The following is a 17844-nucleotide window of genomic DNA, read 5'->3' on the forward strand; positions in this document are numbered from 1 at the left end:
TAAACCTAAATACTCAATTTCTTGAATTCCCTAATTTCCACATTAAATGTCATAGTTTTCTGTGGTCTATTTAAATCTCTATCACAGATGATCAAGAATATGAACTCCGGATAAATACTATTTCTTAATTATGTAATACTTAAACTGTAATACAGTACAAAAAAAATCAGGCAGCCCTGACCGGTTTGGCTTACTGGATAGAGTGTCGGCCTGCAGACTGAAAAGTCCCAGGTTCGATTCTGGCCAAGGGCATGTACCTTAGTTATGGGCACATTCCCAGTGGGGGGTGTGCAGGAGGCAGCTGATCGATGTTTCTCTCTCATCGATGTTTCACACTCTCTCCCTCTCTCTTCCTCTCTGTAAAAAATCAATAAAATATGTTAAAAAAATGATTTAAAAAAATCAGGCAGAATGACCATCTCATGTTTGGCATGATGCCAACAATATTTCAAAGAACTTTCTATTGCTTAGTTAACATTAACAATTTAAAAATATTAAAGATATAACTAACCATTAGCATATAATAGTATAATTGGAGACTATTAACTGAAAATCAGATTTAGAAACCTATAAAAAAGATAAACATAAATATATGACAATTTTCATAATAAACAAATACCAGTGGTGAGCTAGAAAACCTTTAGGTGCCTTCCCACTCTGAGATTCAATGATTTTGTGATTCCTTATTTTAGTGATTAATGTTAATACTGATGCTACTTCTACTTTTTAGCACTGCACAGATTTTCCCCAGTCATGTCTTTATTATGTAATCCTTACAGCATATTTTTCACATATGAAAAGACCAGATACATAACATAGTCATATCTGTTTTCAATGATAATTTACAAATTATTTTTGAAAATACATGAATCTGTACACATTTTCCATTTTCTTAGATTAACAGAAGCCTGTTTTTTAACTTATTTTTAAATACCTTCAGTTTAGCATCCGGGTTCAGAATCATCTGAGCTAAGTGAGCAATAGCTCCTGCATCCACTACTGTCTGTGCCAGCTCTGGCGAATGCTTCGAAATATCACTGAGGTCCGAAGCAGCAATCCTTTTCAAAGCAATTTCCGGCTCCTGGATACAAAGCACTAACAGAGGAACTGCTCCCGCATCCACCACAGCTTGTGACAGTTCTGTGGGCCCAAGAAAAGGAAGTGAGTATGGGTGACTGACCCTTGTGCAAGCCATTCTTCTCCCTGACAGATACAGCAAAGAAAAAAAAGGGGAGGTAGTTCACTGTCTAGACATCTGTATTTGTTTCATAAACCATGTGGACCAACCTGGAGCTGAAAAGAATATAGGTCAATAGCTGGCCCTCCATTTACATGAACACGTTTGAGGTAGATTAGGCTAAAATGGCTTTTTTTTTTTTTTAGAGAGTAAGCAGATGCCAGCTGTTGAAGCTCTGACAATTCTGCACTGCTGGTAGGCAAGCATCTTATGCATGGTTTACAATAACAGAGAAAAATAAAAGTACCAAAAATTTACCAACCACACTAATTAGGCAGTATTTTGTACTATATATATGAGTAAAGATTAACATGAATCTTGTGCTAATAATGTCGATTTTTAAAATCTCTTCATCTTACAGTATTTTAAAAAGATTTTTTAAAGCCCTGGCCAGTGTGAGTATCTACCCATGCACTGGAAGGTCACCGGTTCAATTCCAGTCAGGGCACATGCCCAGGTTTCAGGTTGGGTCCTCAGTTGGATCATGTTAATATTTAGATAAGGAATAAATTTACCATAACCATTTTACCTCTCAGAAATAAACATTTTTTGAATATACACGTTGATTTATTTGTGTGCCCAAGAATAACAGTGATAAAAATAACACTTTTTTTTTTTAATCCTCACTGGAGGATATGTTTCTATTGATTTTAGAGAGAGAGAAACATCGATCGATTGCCTTCTGTAGGTGCCCTAACTGGGGATGGAATTCGAACCGTAGGTATGGTCTCTGACTAGGAATCGCACCCCAACCTTTTGGTGTAGGAGGTGACACTCCAACCAACTGAGCCACCCTGTCTACAATTTTGCATTCTGCTTTAAAAACACTTAAGTGGAAAATGCATGTTTTATCATTCAAAGTTCATTGGCATTCACACTTCGCTCCAGCCGAGTTTTAGGTAAGTCCCTGCCTCAAGGAGCTCAGGTGGTGGAGGAGGCCAAATGGTAAAGGGCCACTGGTGCCCTGGTGGAACTCTCTACGAGGACACGCAAAGGAAAGAGGAACAGACAAGGGAGACAGAAATGAGACAGTGGATGGTTAGGAAGTTTACACGGTATTTTCATAAAAGTGGTCCCTGGCCAGCAGTTGTTGGTGTTACTCCTTTTGAGTAGTTCCTTGAAGCTGCACGTGGGCTTCCACTGTCCACTTTCATTCCTGAGGATGAAGCCAGTCCAACATTTTTAATAACTGAATATTATTCCACTGAGTAAATATGCCATAAATTTACTTAATTCCCCTCCTCTAGGACATTTGTGTTTGTTGTTGTTGTAGTTTTGGCCATTATAAAGTACAGTACAGTGAACCTCTTAGTGCCTTAAGATTATGTATTATTACTGCTACGTAACAGATGACCCAAACTCAGCAGCTTAAAACGACATCATTTATTATCTCATTTCCTGTGGGTCAGGATTCCAGGAGCAGCCTTGCTGGATGGCCTTAGCTTAGTTACTCATTAAGTTGCCATCATACTATCAGTTGGGGTTGCAGTCATTTGAAGGCACAACTTGGGGAGGATCTGCTCCCAAGCTCACTCATGTAGTTGTTGGGAAGCTCAGTTTCTTGCTGGCCACATGGCTTTCCATAGGCTGCCTGAGTAACCTCATGTCATACTAGCTGACTTCCCCTAGAGCAGTGGTCAGCAAACTCATTAGTCAACAGAGGCAAATATCAACAGTACAATGACTGAAATTTCTTTTTTTTAAATATATTTTTTATTGATTAAGATATTACATATGTGTCCTTATCCCCACGTTACCCTCCACCCCTCCCCCCCCCACTCATGCCCTCACCCCCCCGTTGTCCGTGTCCATTGGTTAGGCCTATATGCTTGCATATAAGTCCTTTGGTTGATCTTTCCCCCTTACCCCCACCCTCCCCTACCTTCCCTCCAAGGCCCGACAGTCCAGTCAATGCCTCTCCATCTCTGGATCAGTCCTTGTTCATCAGTTTATGTTGTTCATTATATTCCACAAATGAGTGAGATCATGTGGTATTTATCTGCTCTCCAGTTCCATCCATGCTGTGACAAACGGTAAGAGTTCCTTTTTCTTTTTCCTCTTCTTAAAGAATACCTTTCAGCATTTCATATAATGCTGGTTTGGTGGTGATGAACTCCTTTAGTGTTTTCTTATCTGTGAAGCTCTTTATCTGACCTTCTATTCTGAATGATAGCTTTGCTGGATAAAGTAATCTTGGTTGTAGGTTCTTGGCATTCATCACTTTGAATTCAATTTCTTGCCATTCTCTTCTGGCTTGCATGGTTGAGAAATCAGCTGACAGTCGTACGGGTACTCCCTTGTAGGTAACTGACTGTCTTTCTCTTGCTGCTTTTAAGATTCTCTCTTTGTCTTTGGCTCTTGGCATTTTAATTATGATGTGTCTTGGTGTGGTCCTCTTTGGGTTCCTTTTGTTGGGGTTCTCTGCGCTTCCTGGACTTGTAAGTCTATTTCTTTGACCAGGTAGGGGAAGTTTTCTGTCATTATTTCTTCAAATAGGTTTTCAATATCTTGCCCTCTTTCTTCTTCTGGTACCCCTATAATTCTGATGTTGGTAGGCTTGAAGTTGTCCCAGAGGCTCCTTACACTATCTTCATACTTTTGGAATCTTTTTTCTTTTTTCTTTTTCGTTTGGGTCTTTTTTGTTTCTTCGTATTTCAAATCTTTGACTTGATTCTTGGGATCCTCTTGTCTGCTATTAGATCTCTGTATATTATTCTTTATTTCAGTCAGTGTATGCTTAATTTCTAGTTGGTCCTTTTTCATATCCTCGAGAGTCTCACTAGATTTATCGAGGGCCTCACTAAATTTATCGGCAGTTTCCATAAAATTCTTGAAAAACCTTATAAACGTGGCCTTGAACTCTGTATCCAGTCATTTGCTTTCCTCCATTTCTGTCATTTGTGACATGTTTCTTTGTCTCCGCATTTTTTTATGCTTCCCTGTGTTGGTAGAGTGGTTTTGTGGGCTAGGTGTCCTGTAGGGCCCAGTGGCTCAGCCTCCCCAGTTACCTGAGGTGGACACTCTTGGTGTACCCCCTTGTGGGCTTTTTGCACAGTCTTATTGTAGTTATGCCTTGATTGTTGTAGGATCACTGGGAGGAATTGACCTCCAGGCCAATTGGCAGCGAGAATCAGCTGTGTCTGCAGTGGGGGAACTTCTGTGCTGAAGACACCCTTCTGGGGCAAGACTTGCTTCAGTGGGGATTTGGTGCTCACTGAGTCTGCACCCTGAGTGTGTCCCTTATGGATCTGAGGAGTTGTAATCTGGATGGTCCCCCTCTGACCACTGGGTACACTGGCTCTTGGATCTAAGGAGGTGCTAATTTAGCCTCTGCCTGAGGTTACACAGCAGGAGCTACGAGGAGAACTGCAGATTCCCCTTCTTTTTTTGGAGTTTGGAGGTACCCTGATGAGGCCCAGCTGTGAAGCAATGCAAGCTGCTGTGGGGCCTTGGGCCTTCTCTTGGAAGTTCTGGGTCTGTCTGGCCCAGCTGCAATTAGGTAATTTTCAGGTTGCAAAGGGCCGGGGCATTCATATGCAAAAGCCTCTGCCACAGCCTGGGTGGGGCGGGGTCTCAGGGAATCAAAGGGCGGAGCAAGCAGCTATGGCGGATCCTCAGCCCTGCCCTAAGGGGCCGCGCGTCTCAGTGTCCCAGTAATTGCTGCAAGCACCTCTGAGGATGCCGACCTCAAGTTCCGAGTTCTGCCCGCTGCCAGACAGTCCAGTTTCTCCCTGTATGAGTCCTGGGTCCCCAGAGACTTCCCGGAACCGGAGTTCAGAGCAGTCGGGAGCTTGTGACTCCCTCCCAATTTAAAAAGACAGCTGCTGTCCTCAGGTACCAGCCCCTTTCCGCGTGCGCGAGCCTCCGTATCTCTGCACTTTACTTCCGCAGCTCCTCTGGCTCTCAGTGTGCTTTTCTTTCCTTCTAGTTGTAGAGTTTCCACTCAGCCAGCTTTCCTGTAGTTCTGAATGCTGTTCGTTTTGTCTTTATGTTGTTTTTTTTGAAGTTGTTGTGGGAGGCAGCAATTTCCCAGTGTTTATCTATGCCGCCATCTTAGTTTCTCCTGAAATTTCTTTTGAGAGCCAAATTTTTTAAACTTAAACTATATAGGTAGGTACATTGTTATTAACTTAATTAGGGTACTCCTAAGGCTTAGGAAGAGCCACACTCAAGGGGCCAAAGAGTCGCATGTGGCTCGCGAGCCGCAGTTTGCCGACCACGGCCCTAGAGCAAGTGATGAGGGAGAGAGAGATCCCATGACAGAAGACTTGATCTTCTATAGCTGGTCACTCATTCTCAGAAGTGACATCCATCACTTGTGTTGTATTCTTGTGGGCACACAGACCATCCTGGTATGATGTGGGAGGGGACTATACCAGGGTGTGAAATCCAGGACCCAGGATCTTTGAGGGGAATCTTTGAGGCTAGCTACTATGTGACATACATACATACACATGTAGCTCTACATATATTCATATATAATCCACATATATAACCACCATATTGTCCTTTAACAAATAACTATAAAGCATAGGCACAGTAATTCTAAGTCAGTACTCTCCAACAGGAAAGTGAGCTACATATATAATTGAAAAATTTCTAGTGTCCATATTTAAAAAGTAAAAAGGAAGGTGAAATTAATTTTAATAACATACATTATTTAACATAATATATGCAAAATATTGTAATTTTAACATGTAATTAATATTTAAAAATTTTAATGAAATTTCACATTCCTTTTTCACACCAAGTCTTGGAAATTCAGTGTGTATTGTGTACTTACAGCACATCTCAATTAATCTGCTACATTTTCATTGGAATACTCTAATCTCTACTTAGATTTCAAAAAATTTACAGTTGAAAAGGTAGGTTCACATACCCAAGTTGTTCCAATCATGCTTAAAAGTTTTCCAATAATTGATAATCAATTTTAAATTTTTATAAAAATAAAATTAAAAATTTAGTTTCTCAGGTACACTAATCACAATTCAAGTAACATGTGACTAATGGCTACCATATTGCTAAACTGTGGTGGAGAATCAAAGGAGATATAGAGAAATATCCTATGACACAAATGTTTAAATAGCTAATGTTTATTCAAGGCCAGAGGTCCTATCCTGAGAAAAAAATGCTTTTAAAAAAATTTTATTTTAGAGAGAGAGAGAGAAACATTGATTTGCTAGATAGGTAGATATTAATAAAGGAAAAGAGTAAAGGGAATCAGACATTAAGAAGCATAATAGCAGGCTGGCGTGGCTCAGTTGGGTGGGTACATTCCCGTGTACCAAAAGATTGCTGGTTCGGTTCCTGATCAGAGCACATGCCCAGGTTGCAGGCTCCATCCTGGGTAAGGGGCCTGCAGAAGGCAGAGGATCACTCTCACATCGACGTTTATCTTTCCACCTCTCTCTCCCTTCCCCTCTTTCTAAAAAATAAAATCAATAAAAGTATATTTTTTTATAAAAAGCCTGATAAACTGGGAAACTGAACTCAATATTGGACTTGCTTTACTAGGAAGCTACAGCTTCACACACTCCCCAGGGGGAGGGATAGAACAATAAAGAGGACATTCCTCTGCTGTGGGATGCATAGTAGCAACCAAGATGACAACCATAGAGGCCTGTCAGTGTAGCCTGGGAAAAGGATTGATTGGATAAAGGCCCCCCCCCCGCCCCCCTTCACCCCCTGGAGATCTGGAAAATGGATTGGTTAGGGGGAGGAACCAGCAGAAGCCCATGGATGATAGGGAAATTGGTTAGTTTGAAAGGGCACCTAGTCCTTCCCAAGCGCGAGATACTATAAATCAAGCTTGACAAAGAGGCTCTCTCTCTCAGTAATGTGTGCGTGCCCAGTTCGTTTGCCCATTCTGTCTCCCAGCAGCCCTGTGGGTCTAGCAGCTGTAAGGCCAGCAGCCACATGGACTCCAAGTGTGGGCCTGGGCACAGCCAGCCAGATTGCAGCCAGGACAGACCAAACTACCCAGATGGGGACGGGCTGAACAGACTAAGTTTTAATATGGCACCAAAGTGTCTGGGCCAGGGGTGGGCAAACTTTTTGACTCGAGGGCCACAGTGGGTTCCTAAACTGGACCGGAGGCCAGAACAAAAGCATGGATGGAGTGTTTGTGTGAACGAATATAAATTCAAAGTAAACATCATTACATAAAAGGGTACGGTCTTTGTTTTTTTAGTTTTATTCATTTCAAACGGGCCGTAGTTTGCCCACGGCTGGTCTGGACACTGGCCCTGTTTCTGGGCCTAATGAAGACAAGCTGCACTTCTTTCACCACAGGATGGACAGAGAAGAGACATTGGAAACTGGGGCAGTCTTCTATTTCTACCCAAATAAATCTTACAACTAGAGCACATCTTCCTATATGTGGGTCTCTGGAATGCTGACCTTGCAGCTCCATGAAAGGAACTCAGTTTCACCTGCAAAGGTTCCACTTATTTATACATTCGTTGGTTGATTCTTGTATGTGCCCTGATTGAGGGTGAACCCACTACCTTAGTGTATTGGGATGATGCTCTAACCAACTTGCGCTAGGGTGAGAGACTGCGACATGGAAGGGTTATGGAATGTGGGAGGGGGAGGGACTGCGGCCTGGAAAAGGTTACCGATTGTGTCAGGGTCAGGAACCGTGGCAGAGAAAAATTGCTAGATTGTCTTAGAAAAACAATGTGTTATGATTAAATCCAGCCAGGTGTGACTTCGTTTAACTCCCCTTTGTGCTTATGAACTTTCTGTGAACTTCTAAGGAACAGCTAATGAAATGCTTTGTATTTTTTAACACTGTTTTGCTATAAAGGATCATACTGCACCCTTAGTCTCTGCCCCATGCTGCGAGGCTTCCCAGAGGGGGAAGGTACGGGCTGTGGCCAGCTGGCCAGCTTAATAAAGGCTCTTAAATTTAAATTCTGAGTTGGTGGTCTATCTCGCTGAGCTAACCCATAACACAACTGAGTACCCATCCAGGGCCTTGAGCAAAATGCTTTGAAGCAACTAACTTCTACAACAATTTTTTTTTTTATAGCAAGCTGGTTCATTCATCTAAAATAAGATAAGAGAAAAGTAAGCCCCCAAATTAACTGTGCAAATTAATCAGAAAACAGTAATTATACAGCAACTATGTTCCCATAGATCATTAGTTTTAAAAATTTTGGTAAGAGAAGATGAACATGACTTATGTCAAAGTACAATTCTTATGCTAAATGTTATGCTCAGATTTCAAGATCCCCAATAGACCACACCAGGGAGCCAGCCATGTCTGATGCAAAAGCAAAGAGTCTTTATTTGAACTAGTTCGGCTCCCCAACCACACTCACCAATGCAACGGCAAGCCAAGTGGCAGAGAGAGAGAACTCTGTGTGGAGAGAGGTTTTATAGGGGGGTTGGAGTAAGGGGAGGAGAAAGGACTGTGGGCCCTGCCGACTGGCCAGGCGCAAGTCGGTGTCTTGTCACACAGGATGTGGTCATATCTATGGCGACTTCCCTTGATTGTCATTGGTTAGTTTAAAGAAGTCCTGGGTGTGGCTAGCAGAGGCTTGGGTTTCCGGGAAGAAGCCTTGCCGAGCACATGGCCAAGGTAAGATGGAGGGCGTAGTCCTCACCCTGGAGCAGGATGGAGGGCGTAGTCCTCACCCTTTCACTAATGAAGTCCTAAGTTTTTTTTTCTTTTTTTCCATTTTTAAAAAAATATATATTTTATTGATCTTTTACAGAGAGGAAGGGAGAGGGATAGAGAGTTAGAAACATCTATGAGAGAGAAACATCGATCAGCTGCCTCCTGCACACTCCCCACTGGGGATGTGCCTACAATCAAGGTACATGCCCTTGACCAGAATCGAACCTGGGACCCTTGAGTCTGCAGGCCCATGTTCTATCCACTGAGCCAAACCGGTCAGGGCAAGTCCTAAGTTTTTAATAGCTAAAGTCTCATGTAGATGTTTGTGAAATGCTTAATTGAAGTGTGGTAAGCAGTTAGACAGACATGAGCAGAACAAGGATGATGAGCCAGGTACAGGTCACTAAGGTAGAAAGCCCCAGGTGCCTAGTAATGGACAATTGTAGGGTGGGACCTTGTCCCAGGGTGACCTTTCCTCACCAGCATATCACTGGTCACATGGTTTGGACCTCCTGACCTGTCATATCGCTGGTCATTCAGTTTAGACCCCTTGACCTTTCCTCCCTAGAGATAACATCGAGGCCTCAGTTGTATTTCAGCTCCAGGCCCAGAAAAGCAGCAAAACCAGACAAGTAATGCTGACCTCAGGACCAGCTGCATTGATTAGTGACCCCCTGCCCTTGAGCTGACCAATCAGTAGAGACTAGATCAATGGTTCCCAACGTGAGGTACATGCCCCACAGCAGGGAAATTCGATTTTTAAGGGGGGCAATTTGAGAATGAGTTATTCACAGTGATTTTTTTGCATTTTAAAAATATATTTTATTGATTTTTTACAGAGAGGAGGGAGAGGGATAGAGAGTTAGAAACATCAATGAGCGAGAAACATCGATCATCTGCCTCCTGCACACTCCCTACTGGGGATGTGCCTGCAACCAAGGTACATGCCCTTGACCGGAATCGAACCTGGGACCTTTGAGTCTGCAGGTCAACTCTCTATCCACTGAGCCAAACGGGTTGGGACAATTTTTTGCTATTTTTATGGTCCTAGGGTCCTCGTATACAGAATATAAATTTATATGTTGTGACATATCCATGCATTTCAGTTCTCTATTATTATGTTTTGAAACTTTGCTATTTTTTATATCACTTCATGTTATTATTATTTTTAAACAATTTCTTAGTGATTTCTTCCTCAGTACTTCAACTGTCCTTTCATTCTTTATTTTCCTCTTTCATGGATGCCATGTTCTTTGGAAGCTTGTTTAGACCAAGTTAATGGCCTTTTAGGCTTCCTCCACGTGAATAGGAGTTCACTTTTTGAATAATAAGAATTATATGTCATAGGGGGGACATCAGGATTTTAGAGATGCTTAGGTGGGGCATGGCCAAAAAAGGTTGGGGACCACTGGCCTAGATCCTGAAAGAGCACACCTGGAAAGCTGATGAATATTCTATTGAGATCTTCCCCTGGAACCCTCCCTAAAATCTCCACCCTTAATATCCTTAGGACAGAGAACCCAGCAAGCTCTCCCCGGGAGCACACCAGCGCTTTTCCCCTCCCACCCTAATCCAAGCACATCACATTTACCTTCCTCACTGCCAAGCTTCAAGGGCCCTTGTTTTCTTGGCCCATTTCTCCTACAAATTACTTCTTCCACCTCTGTGATTTTCTAAATCAGTGTTTCCTTATCATTGGAGTCTTGGCTCTGAATTCTTTCCTAGCCAGAACTCAAGTACCGAGGCTGCTGAGCCCAGGTCCAGTCTGACAAAATTAAAAAAATATGTTATGATGTACTGTTCAAACCTGACTGATGAAGCCACTAGGATACCAACATCCTTCTCTTTATTCGGCCAGCACACACATTTGATGGCATTTCTCTTACAGGTATTTGCACTGGACAGGAAACCAAGCCTCAGACTAAAAGAATAAGTGCCATCAGATAGAGGAAGTATTGTGTGGGGTAGAGGGCTAAGTGTCTCAAATATTTTTGGTGATTACAATGATGATGGTGATAGAGAAATTGTTTGCTAGCCTCATATGTAGGTCTCAGTGACTTAGGGATCTGAGATTACAGAATTGAAACAATTCTATTGTTTCATATTCTGAATTCTTAAAAAAGAAGTAAAAAAAAAAAAACCCTAAGGAGATTTTATTAAGCAAGAGTTCATAATTTTAAAAATCACAATAAATAAAAATGCAGGAGAATTTATAACATATATTTTACTAGCATACAAACTAACCCTAAAAATGACTAACAAATTAGGTAACTAGTGAGTAAAATTATAATTAAAATGTAATTTTGTTTAGTACATTTGGCTTCTATGTCCAAAGAACATAGAAGGGACTGTAGGTGAAAAGGGGCCACATACTAAACCGGACAAACTCTGGGTAAGCCTGCATGGCAGCCTTACAAACTCAGAGACCTAAAGTAACCACACAGATGGTCTGAAATTAAAACTTTCTAACTAAAAGTAAGTCAGGGTTGCCCTAGCTGGTTTGGCTAAGTGGATAGAGCATCAGCCTATGGACTGAAGAGTCCCAGGTTTGATTCCAGTCAAGGGCACATGCCTGGGTTGCCCCGGTGGGGGGTGTGCAGGAGGCAGCTAACCAATGATTCTTTCATCATTGATGTTTCTTTTTTTTTTTTTTTTTCATCATTGATGTTTCTATCTCTCCCCCTCTCCCTTCCTCTATGAAATCAATAAAAACACATATTTTTTTTAAAAAAGTAAGTCATGGCTGGTAGTCATGTCCTAGGCTGGTACCTTCCCTGACAAAGGTTAATCTCTACCTTAACTGGGCTTGTTTGTTGTCTTTGCGCATCAAAATAACATACCTTTGGAATGTCAGGGTAATTTCATTTTTTTCTGGACCCCTCACTGCATCAAAGCAGAGACCACAAACCCCCTTATTGTTATTAACTGTTAACTATCCTATACCCACAAATGTAAAAGAAGTATGTCTATTCGTTTTATTTTTTATTCAATCCCAGATATCCCCACCCCTTTGCTTTCTCCCACCTCCCCAGTCTATCACCAATGGAATTCATTTAACCTCCTTATGTTTTCTCTTTTGATTGTATGTAAAAACAAGGTAGAAAACTACCATTCTCTGGATCATTTTCTCAATCCATTGAGATTTTGCTTCCCAGCAATTATTGTCAGTTTGGCTCAAATAAACTCATACAAATTCTCTGAAAGTTTAACCATTTGTTACATTGGCAAGACTTTTATTCTCACTTTATCTTTTTACAACAACATCTAGTATTTGTGGAAATACTAGGGTCAAAATAGTATTATATATTACATAAACATCATTTGATTCTATGCTTATGTGTCTCTCAACCCCTCCAAGATATTAAAAGAATAAAATGGGCCCAGCCGATGTAGCTCAGTGGTTGAGCATCACCCCAGGAACCAAGGGGTCACAGTTCTATTCCCCAGAGGGCACATGCCCTCATTGCTGGCTCGGTCCCCAGTAGGGGGCGTGCAGGAGGCAGCTGATGGATGATGTTTCTCTCTCATGGATGTTTCTATCCCTCCATTTTCCTCCCTTCCTCTCTCTCTAAAGATCAATAAAAACTTATTTTTTAAAAAGAGAAACTTAAAAAAAGAACAAAATGATACAGAAATAAACATTATATACAGGTATCAGTAAAGACAGTTGTCTGTGGGGCTTATTTATTTATTTTAATCCTCACCCAAGAACATTTTTTCCATTGATTTTTAGAAAAAGTGGAAGGTGGCAAGGGTGGCGGGGTGGAGAGAGAGAGAAACATCAATGTGAGAGAGACACATCAATTGGTTGCCTCCTGCACCCACCCTGTCTGGGGCTGGGGATCGAACCTGCAATCCAGGTATGTGTTCTTGACTGGGAATCACTGGTCAGGGCCTGTGGTGCTTTTAAAATAATTTTTAATTACCAACCTCTTGTTGCCTTTTTCCATCCATCCTTACTTATTCAGATATTTGTTAGTAACATGGATTTTTAAAAAGTTAATTACTGCCCTAGCCAGTTTTGTTCAGTGGGTAGAGCGTCCACCTATGGACTGAAGGGTCTCTGGTTCGATTCCAGTCATGGGCATGTATCTTGGTTGCAGGCTTGATCCCTGGCCCTGGGTGGGGCGTGTGTGGGAGGCAACCAATCGATATGTCTTCTCACATTGATGTTTCTCTCTCTTTGTCTCTCCCTCTTCCTTCTACTCTCTAAAAACCAATGGAAAAATATCCTTAGGTGAGGATTCACAAAAACCTAGAATAAAAACTTAAGCCTGTTCCACACATTTTAGGATATTGGTATATAAATATATATATATACACACACACACACACACACACACACACACACACATATATGTATATATATTGGCATTAGAAGAATATTTGCAAAAATTCTGAATTTTAAAATTGTTTTCTCCTCTAATCCTTTCATCATTCTATATAAGGGAGAAAAGAATCAGGCTGGCCAGCTCTGCCTGATTCTTTCCTTACATTGTTTCTTTAATGAATAGGATACACTCTACTAATGGTTCCATGGTGTCCACACCAGCCGTTTCCTGGAAGCACTGCTCATTGGTGGTCGCTGCAGTCTCCTCTCCTAACTGCTGCTGAGCTGAAATGGAACCTCCTCGCTTGACTTAGGTCCTAAGGACATAACTCAGGTCTATGGGAGAAAGAATAGTCACACATGTGGAAACCAGCCATTGGGGATTAAAACAGAGGTATCTGGCAAGACTTTCAAATAAAAGAAGGAGGTTAAAACGAAGAATGATGTGCTCTCATACACTTTCCTTTCTCACCATAAAAATGAAAAATATCTGAAAGGGTTTGTGTAACTGCCAAGCAGTTCCACCATAAAATGCTGTCTGACCAGAATAAATTCTTTAACCTCTCTACTTCAGTTTCCTCATCTATAACATGACAATTATATTGATAACTGAAATGTTTTAGAATGCCTAATCCAATGTATTCCTGTTCGCCAGGCTTGAGAACCGCCAAAATTTACAAGGGATTGAGTTTACAAGAAACAGCTAAAGCTCCCAAAACAAACACTTAAAACTTATTTTTGACCCCAAATGTGGAAGATCATTCATACCAGAAACACTACTATGGCTCCTCCTTCCTCATACTTCCAGCCAGGCTATTGCCCTCAGCTCGCCAAGTACTCTACTTGCTGCCACACTCTTAACACAAGTCCACTGGAAGCACTCCTCCCGCCTCCGCAGCGCTGCTGTGCTGCACACAATAACCAGGCCTGCAGACGCTGCCAGGTGGGCGCCAGGCAGGAGGCCAGGGGCCTTTCTGGCCCCTCCCAGTGGAAGCACTATGGCTCCCCAGACCCACGCTTCCTTCTGCCTCACCCCTTCCACTCCCAGCACAGCCAGGATCCTCGCCTTACTACTTGTATCTCCAAAGCAAGACTAATCTTTAGAAATAGTGAGAGATTTGACAATGATTACAATAATTCTGCAGTGAGGGAAAGTGTGGCAAAAAGAGACAACCAATATGAGAAGAATTCCATCTCAGGAATTCTTAAACTGTCTAATCAAACATTTCACCACTAATACTAAGAAGGAAACACAGAATGAATGTCCTCCCATTAATTTCAATGTATTCCATTTTTAGGAAATTATCAAGAAAGAAATCACGGAGGAGAACCAAGATGGCGGCATATGGTATAAACTTGTACGTGCTGCCCCCCACAGCAACATTAAAACTACAATTATAAGACAAAGCAGCTATCATCCATTACCACAGGAAAGCTGGCTGAGTGGAAGTTCTACAACTAGAAGGAAAGAAAAAAGCGCATTGAGACCTGGTAGGAGGTGCAGAGGTGCCAAGAACAGAGGTACAAAGGCGTGCGGGAGGCAGCTGCACCTGGGTGCGAAGTTTTTTTTTTTCCAATCAGAAGAGGATACAAGCTCTTGAATGCACTGAACTCATTTACAGTGACACTCTGGAGTCCCAGACTCCTACGGGGAGAAACTGGACTGTCTTGCAGCGGGTCAGAAAGCGAGGGTGGCTTTCTTGCAGAGCTGCTCGCAGGGATCATTGTTGCTGTGGAGATGCGGGACTCCGGGATGCAGAGGGACTCGGAACGCAGAGAAGCGGAGTTGCAGAGACGTGCGTGGAATCGCCGAGAGGCTGATGACAGCCATTGCTGTTTGCTCCACCCCAATGATTCTCTGAGACACCCCCCCCCACTCAATTTACATCCCCACCTAAGCTGTGCACAGCAGCACAAAGGAATCACCTGTGCTTTTGCAGCCTAAGCTAACAAACTGCAGCTGGGTCAGAGAGCTCCAAAACTTCCAAACCCCAAACAAAGAGGAGAAATTTGCTGATTTCGCTGTAGCTCCTGCTGGTGGACTCACACAGTGGTTGACTTGGAGAGCCAGGAGCCAGGGTACCCCTGGTCAGACACCAGATTTCAACTCCTCACATCCATAAGGGACACACTCAAGAATCAGACTCAGTGCACACCAAAGCCCCACTGAAGCAATTCCTACCCCATAAGGGTGTCTCCAGCACAGCAGTTCTTCTTATAGACACAGTGGGTCCTCGCAGTCAGCCCAAAATGCGAAGACAAAGAAACATGTCACAAATGAAAGAGATGGAGGAAAGCAAACTAGTGGAGGACATAGAGTTCAAAAACACAGTAATAAGGCTACTCAAGAATCTTCTATGAACCTCCGAGAAACTTAGTGAGACCTTCAAGGATCTTAATGAGAATGCCAAAAAAAATAGAAAAGGACCAGTCAGAAATTAAACATACACTGACTGAAATTAAAAGTAATATACAGACATCCAACAGCAGACTAGAGGATCCCAAGAATCAAGTCAAAGATTTGAAATATGAAGAAGCAAAAAACACCCATCCGGAAAAGCAAAATGAAAAAAGAATCCAAAAATATGAAGATAGTGTAAGGAGCCTCTGGGACAACTTCAAATGTACCAACATCTGAATTATTGGGGTGCCAGAAGATGAGAGAGAGCAAGATACTGAAAGCCTATTAGAAGAAATCATGACAGAAAACTTCCCCTACCTGATGAAAGAAATAGACTTACAAGTCCAGGAAGCGCAGAGAACCCCAAATAAGAGGAATCCAAAGAGGACCACACCAAGACACATCATAATTAAAATGCCAAGGGCTAAAGACAAAGAGAGAATCTTAAAAGCAGCAAGAGAAAAACAGTTAGTTACCTAAAAGGGTGTACCCATACGACCGTCAGCTGATTTCTCAACAGAAACCATGCAGGCCAGAAGGGAATGGCAAGAAATATTCAAAGTGATGAATAGCAAGAACCTACAACCAAGATTATTCTACCCAGCAAAGCTATCATTCAGAATTGAAGGTCAGATAAAGAGCTTCACAGACAAGAAAAAGCTAAAGGAGTTCATCACCACCAAACCAGGATTATATTAAATGCTGAAGGATATTCTTTAAGAAGAGGAAGAAGAAGAAAAAGGTAAAGATAAAAATTATGAACAGCAAAGTGACAACAAATAAATATCTATCAACAAGTGAACCTAAAAATTAAGTCAGAATAAACTGGTGAATATAATAGAAGCAGGGGCATAGAAAGGGAGTAGACTGACAATTCTTGGGGGGAAGGAGGTATAGGAGGGTGCGGGAAGAGACGGGACAAAAATCTTACACCTATGGATGAGGACAGTGGCAGGGGTAAGGACATGGGGTAGGGTGGGAACCAGGTGGAGGGGAGCTATGGGGGAAAAAAAGAGGAACATCTGTAATAATCTGAACAATAAAGATTTATTAATTTAAAAAAAGAAAGAAATCAGGTTATTTGGAGGTAAATCCTTTGTTTTTACTGATAATCAGGATGTGAATGGTGACTCCTTTTATTGCTATCTAGATTACAATTTTCTTTCTTTTATTTCAAGAAAAACAATCTTAAATATAATAATGTTACATGCAATAAACATTACTATATCAAAAAACAATTTTAAATATAATGTTACATGCAATAAACACCAATTATTTAAGAAAAGTGATCTTACATATAATAATATTACATGCAATAAACCTTAATATTTCAAGAAAAAAAGAAGTTTAAGTATAATAATATTACAAAAACTATACTAACATAGTATGATATCCACAAAACTTATAGGACGTATTAAAAATCTGCAAATAACAGGATTACTTCTATTATATTTTAAAATTGTTTTCCCTCTGGATCTGTTTTTGTTCATTAGTTTATGTTGTTCATTAGTTTATGTTGTTCGTTATATTCCACAAATGAGTGAAATGATGTGATATTTATGTTTCTCTAATTGGCTTGTTTCACTTAGCATGATGCTCTCTAGGTCCATCCATGCTGTTGCAAATGGTAAGAGTTCCTTGTTTTTTACAGCTGCGTAGTATTCGAATGTGCAGATGTACCAGTTTTTTAATTCACTCATTTACTGATGGGCATTATGGCTATTTCCAAATCTTAACTATTGTAAATTGTGCTGCTATGAACATAAGGATGCATATACCCTTTCTGATTTCTTGGGATAAATTCCTAGAAGTGGGATCACTGGGTCAAATGGGAGTTCCATTTTTAGTTTTTTGAGAAACTCCATACTGTTTTCCACAGTGGCTGCATCAGTCTGCATTCCCACCAGCAGTGCAAGAGGATTCCTTTTTCTCTGCATCCTCTCCAGCACTTGTCATTTGTTGATTTGTTGATGATAGCCATTCTGACAGGTGTAAGATTGTACCTCATTGTCGTGTTGATTTGCATCTCTTGGATGATTAGTGACTGAGCATGTTTTCATATATCTCTCGACCTTCTTTATGTCCTTTTTCAAAAAGTGTCTATTTAGATCCTTTGCCCATTTTTTGATTGGATATCTTCCTTTTGTTAAGTTGTATGAGTTCCCTGTAAACTTTGGAGATTAAACCCTTATAGGAGATAACATTGGCAAATATGTTCTCCCATGCAGTGGGCTTTCTTGTTTTGTTGATGG

The 17844-nt window shown here is 41.4% G+C and overlaps 1 protein-coding gene across 4 annotated transcripts in view; it reads right to left on the minus strand.

The window, feature by feature from the left end:
* LOC118677591 (sperm-associated antigen 6) overlaps nucleotides 1-17844 on the minus strand; it is a 68278-nt gene that overhangs the window by 19929 nt on the left and 30505 nt on the right. For all 4 annotated transcript variants that reach the window (XM_036352800.1, XM_036352791.1, XM_036352796.1 and 1 more), the window contains one exon: nucleotides 935-1140. In XM_036352800.1, coding sequence (XP_036208693.1) covers nucleotides 935-1140 — 206 coding nt within the window. The remainder of the gene's footprint in view (nucleotides 1-934; nucleotides 1141-17844) is intronic.

Source organism: Myotis myotis, unplaced genomic scaffold, assembly GCF_014108235.1.
Source record: "Myotis myotis isolate mMyoMyo1 unplaced genomic scaffold, mMyoMyo1.p scaffold_m19_p_1, whole genome shotgun sequence".
NCBI classification, from domain to species: domain Eukaryota; kingdom Metazoa; phylum Chordata; class Mammalia; order Chiroptera; family Vespertilionidae; genus Myotis; species Myotis myotis.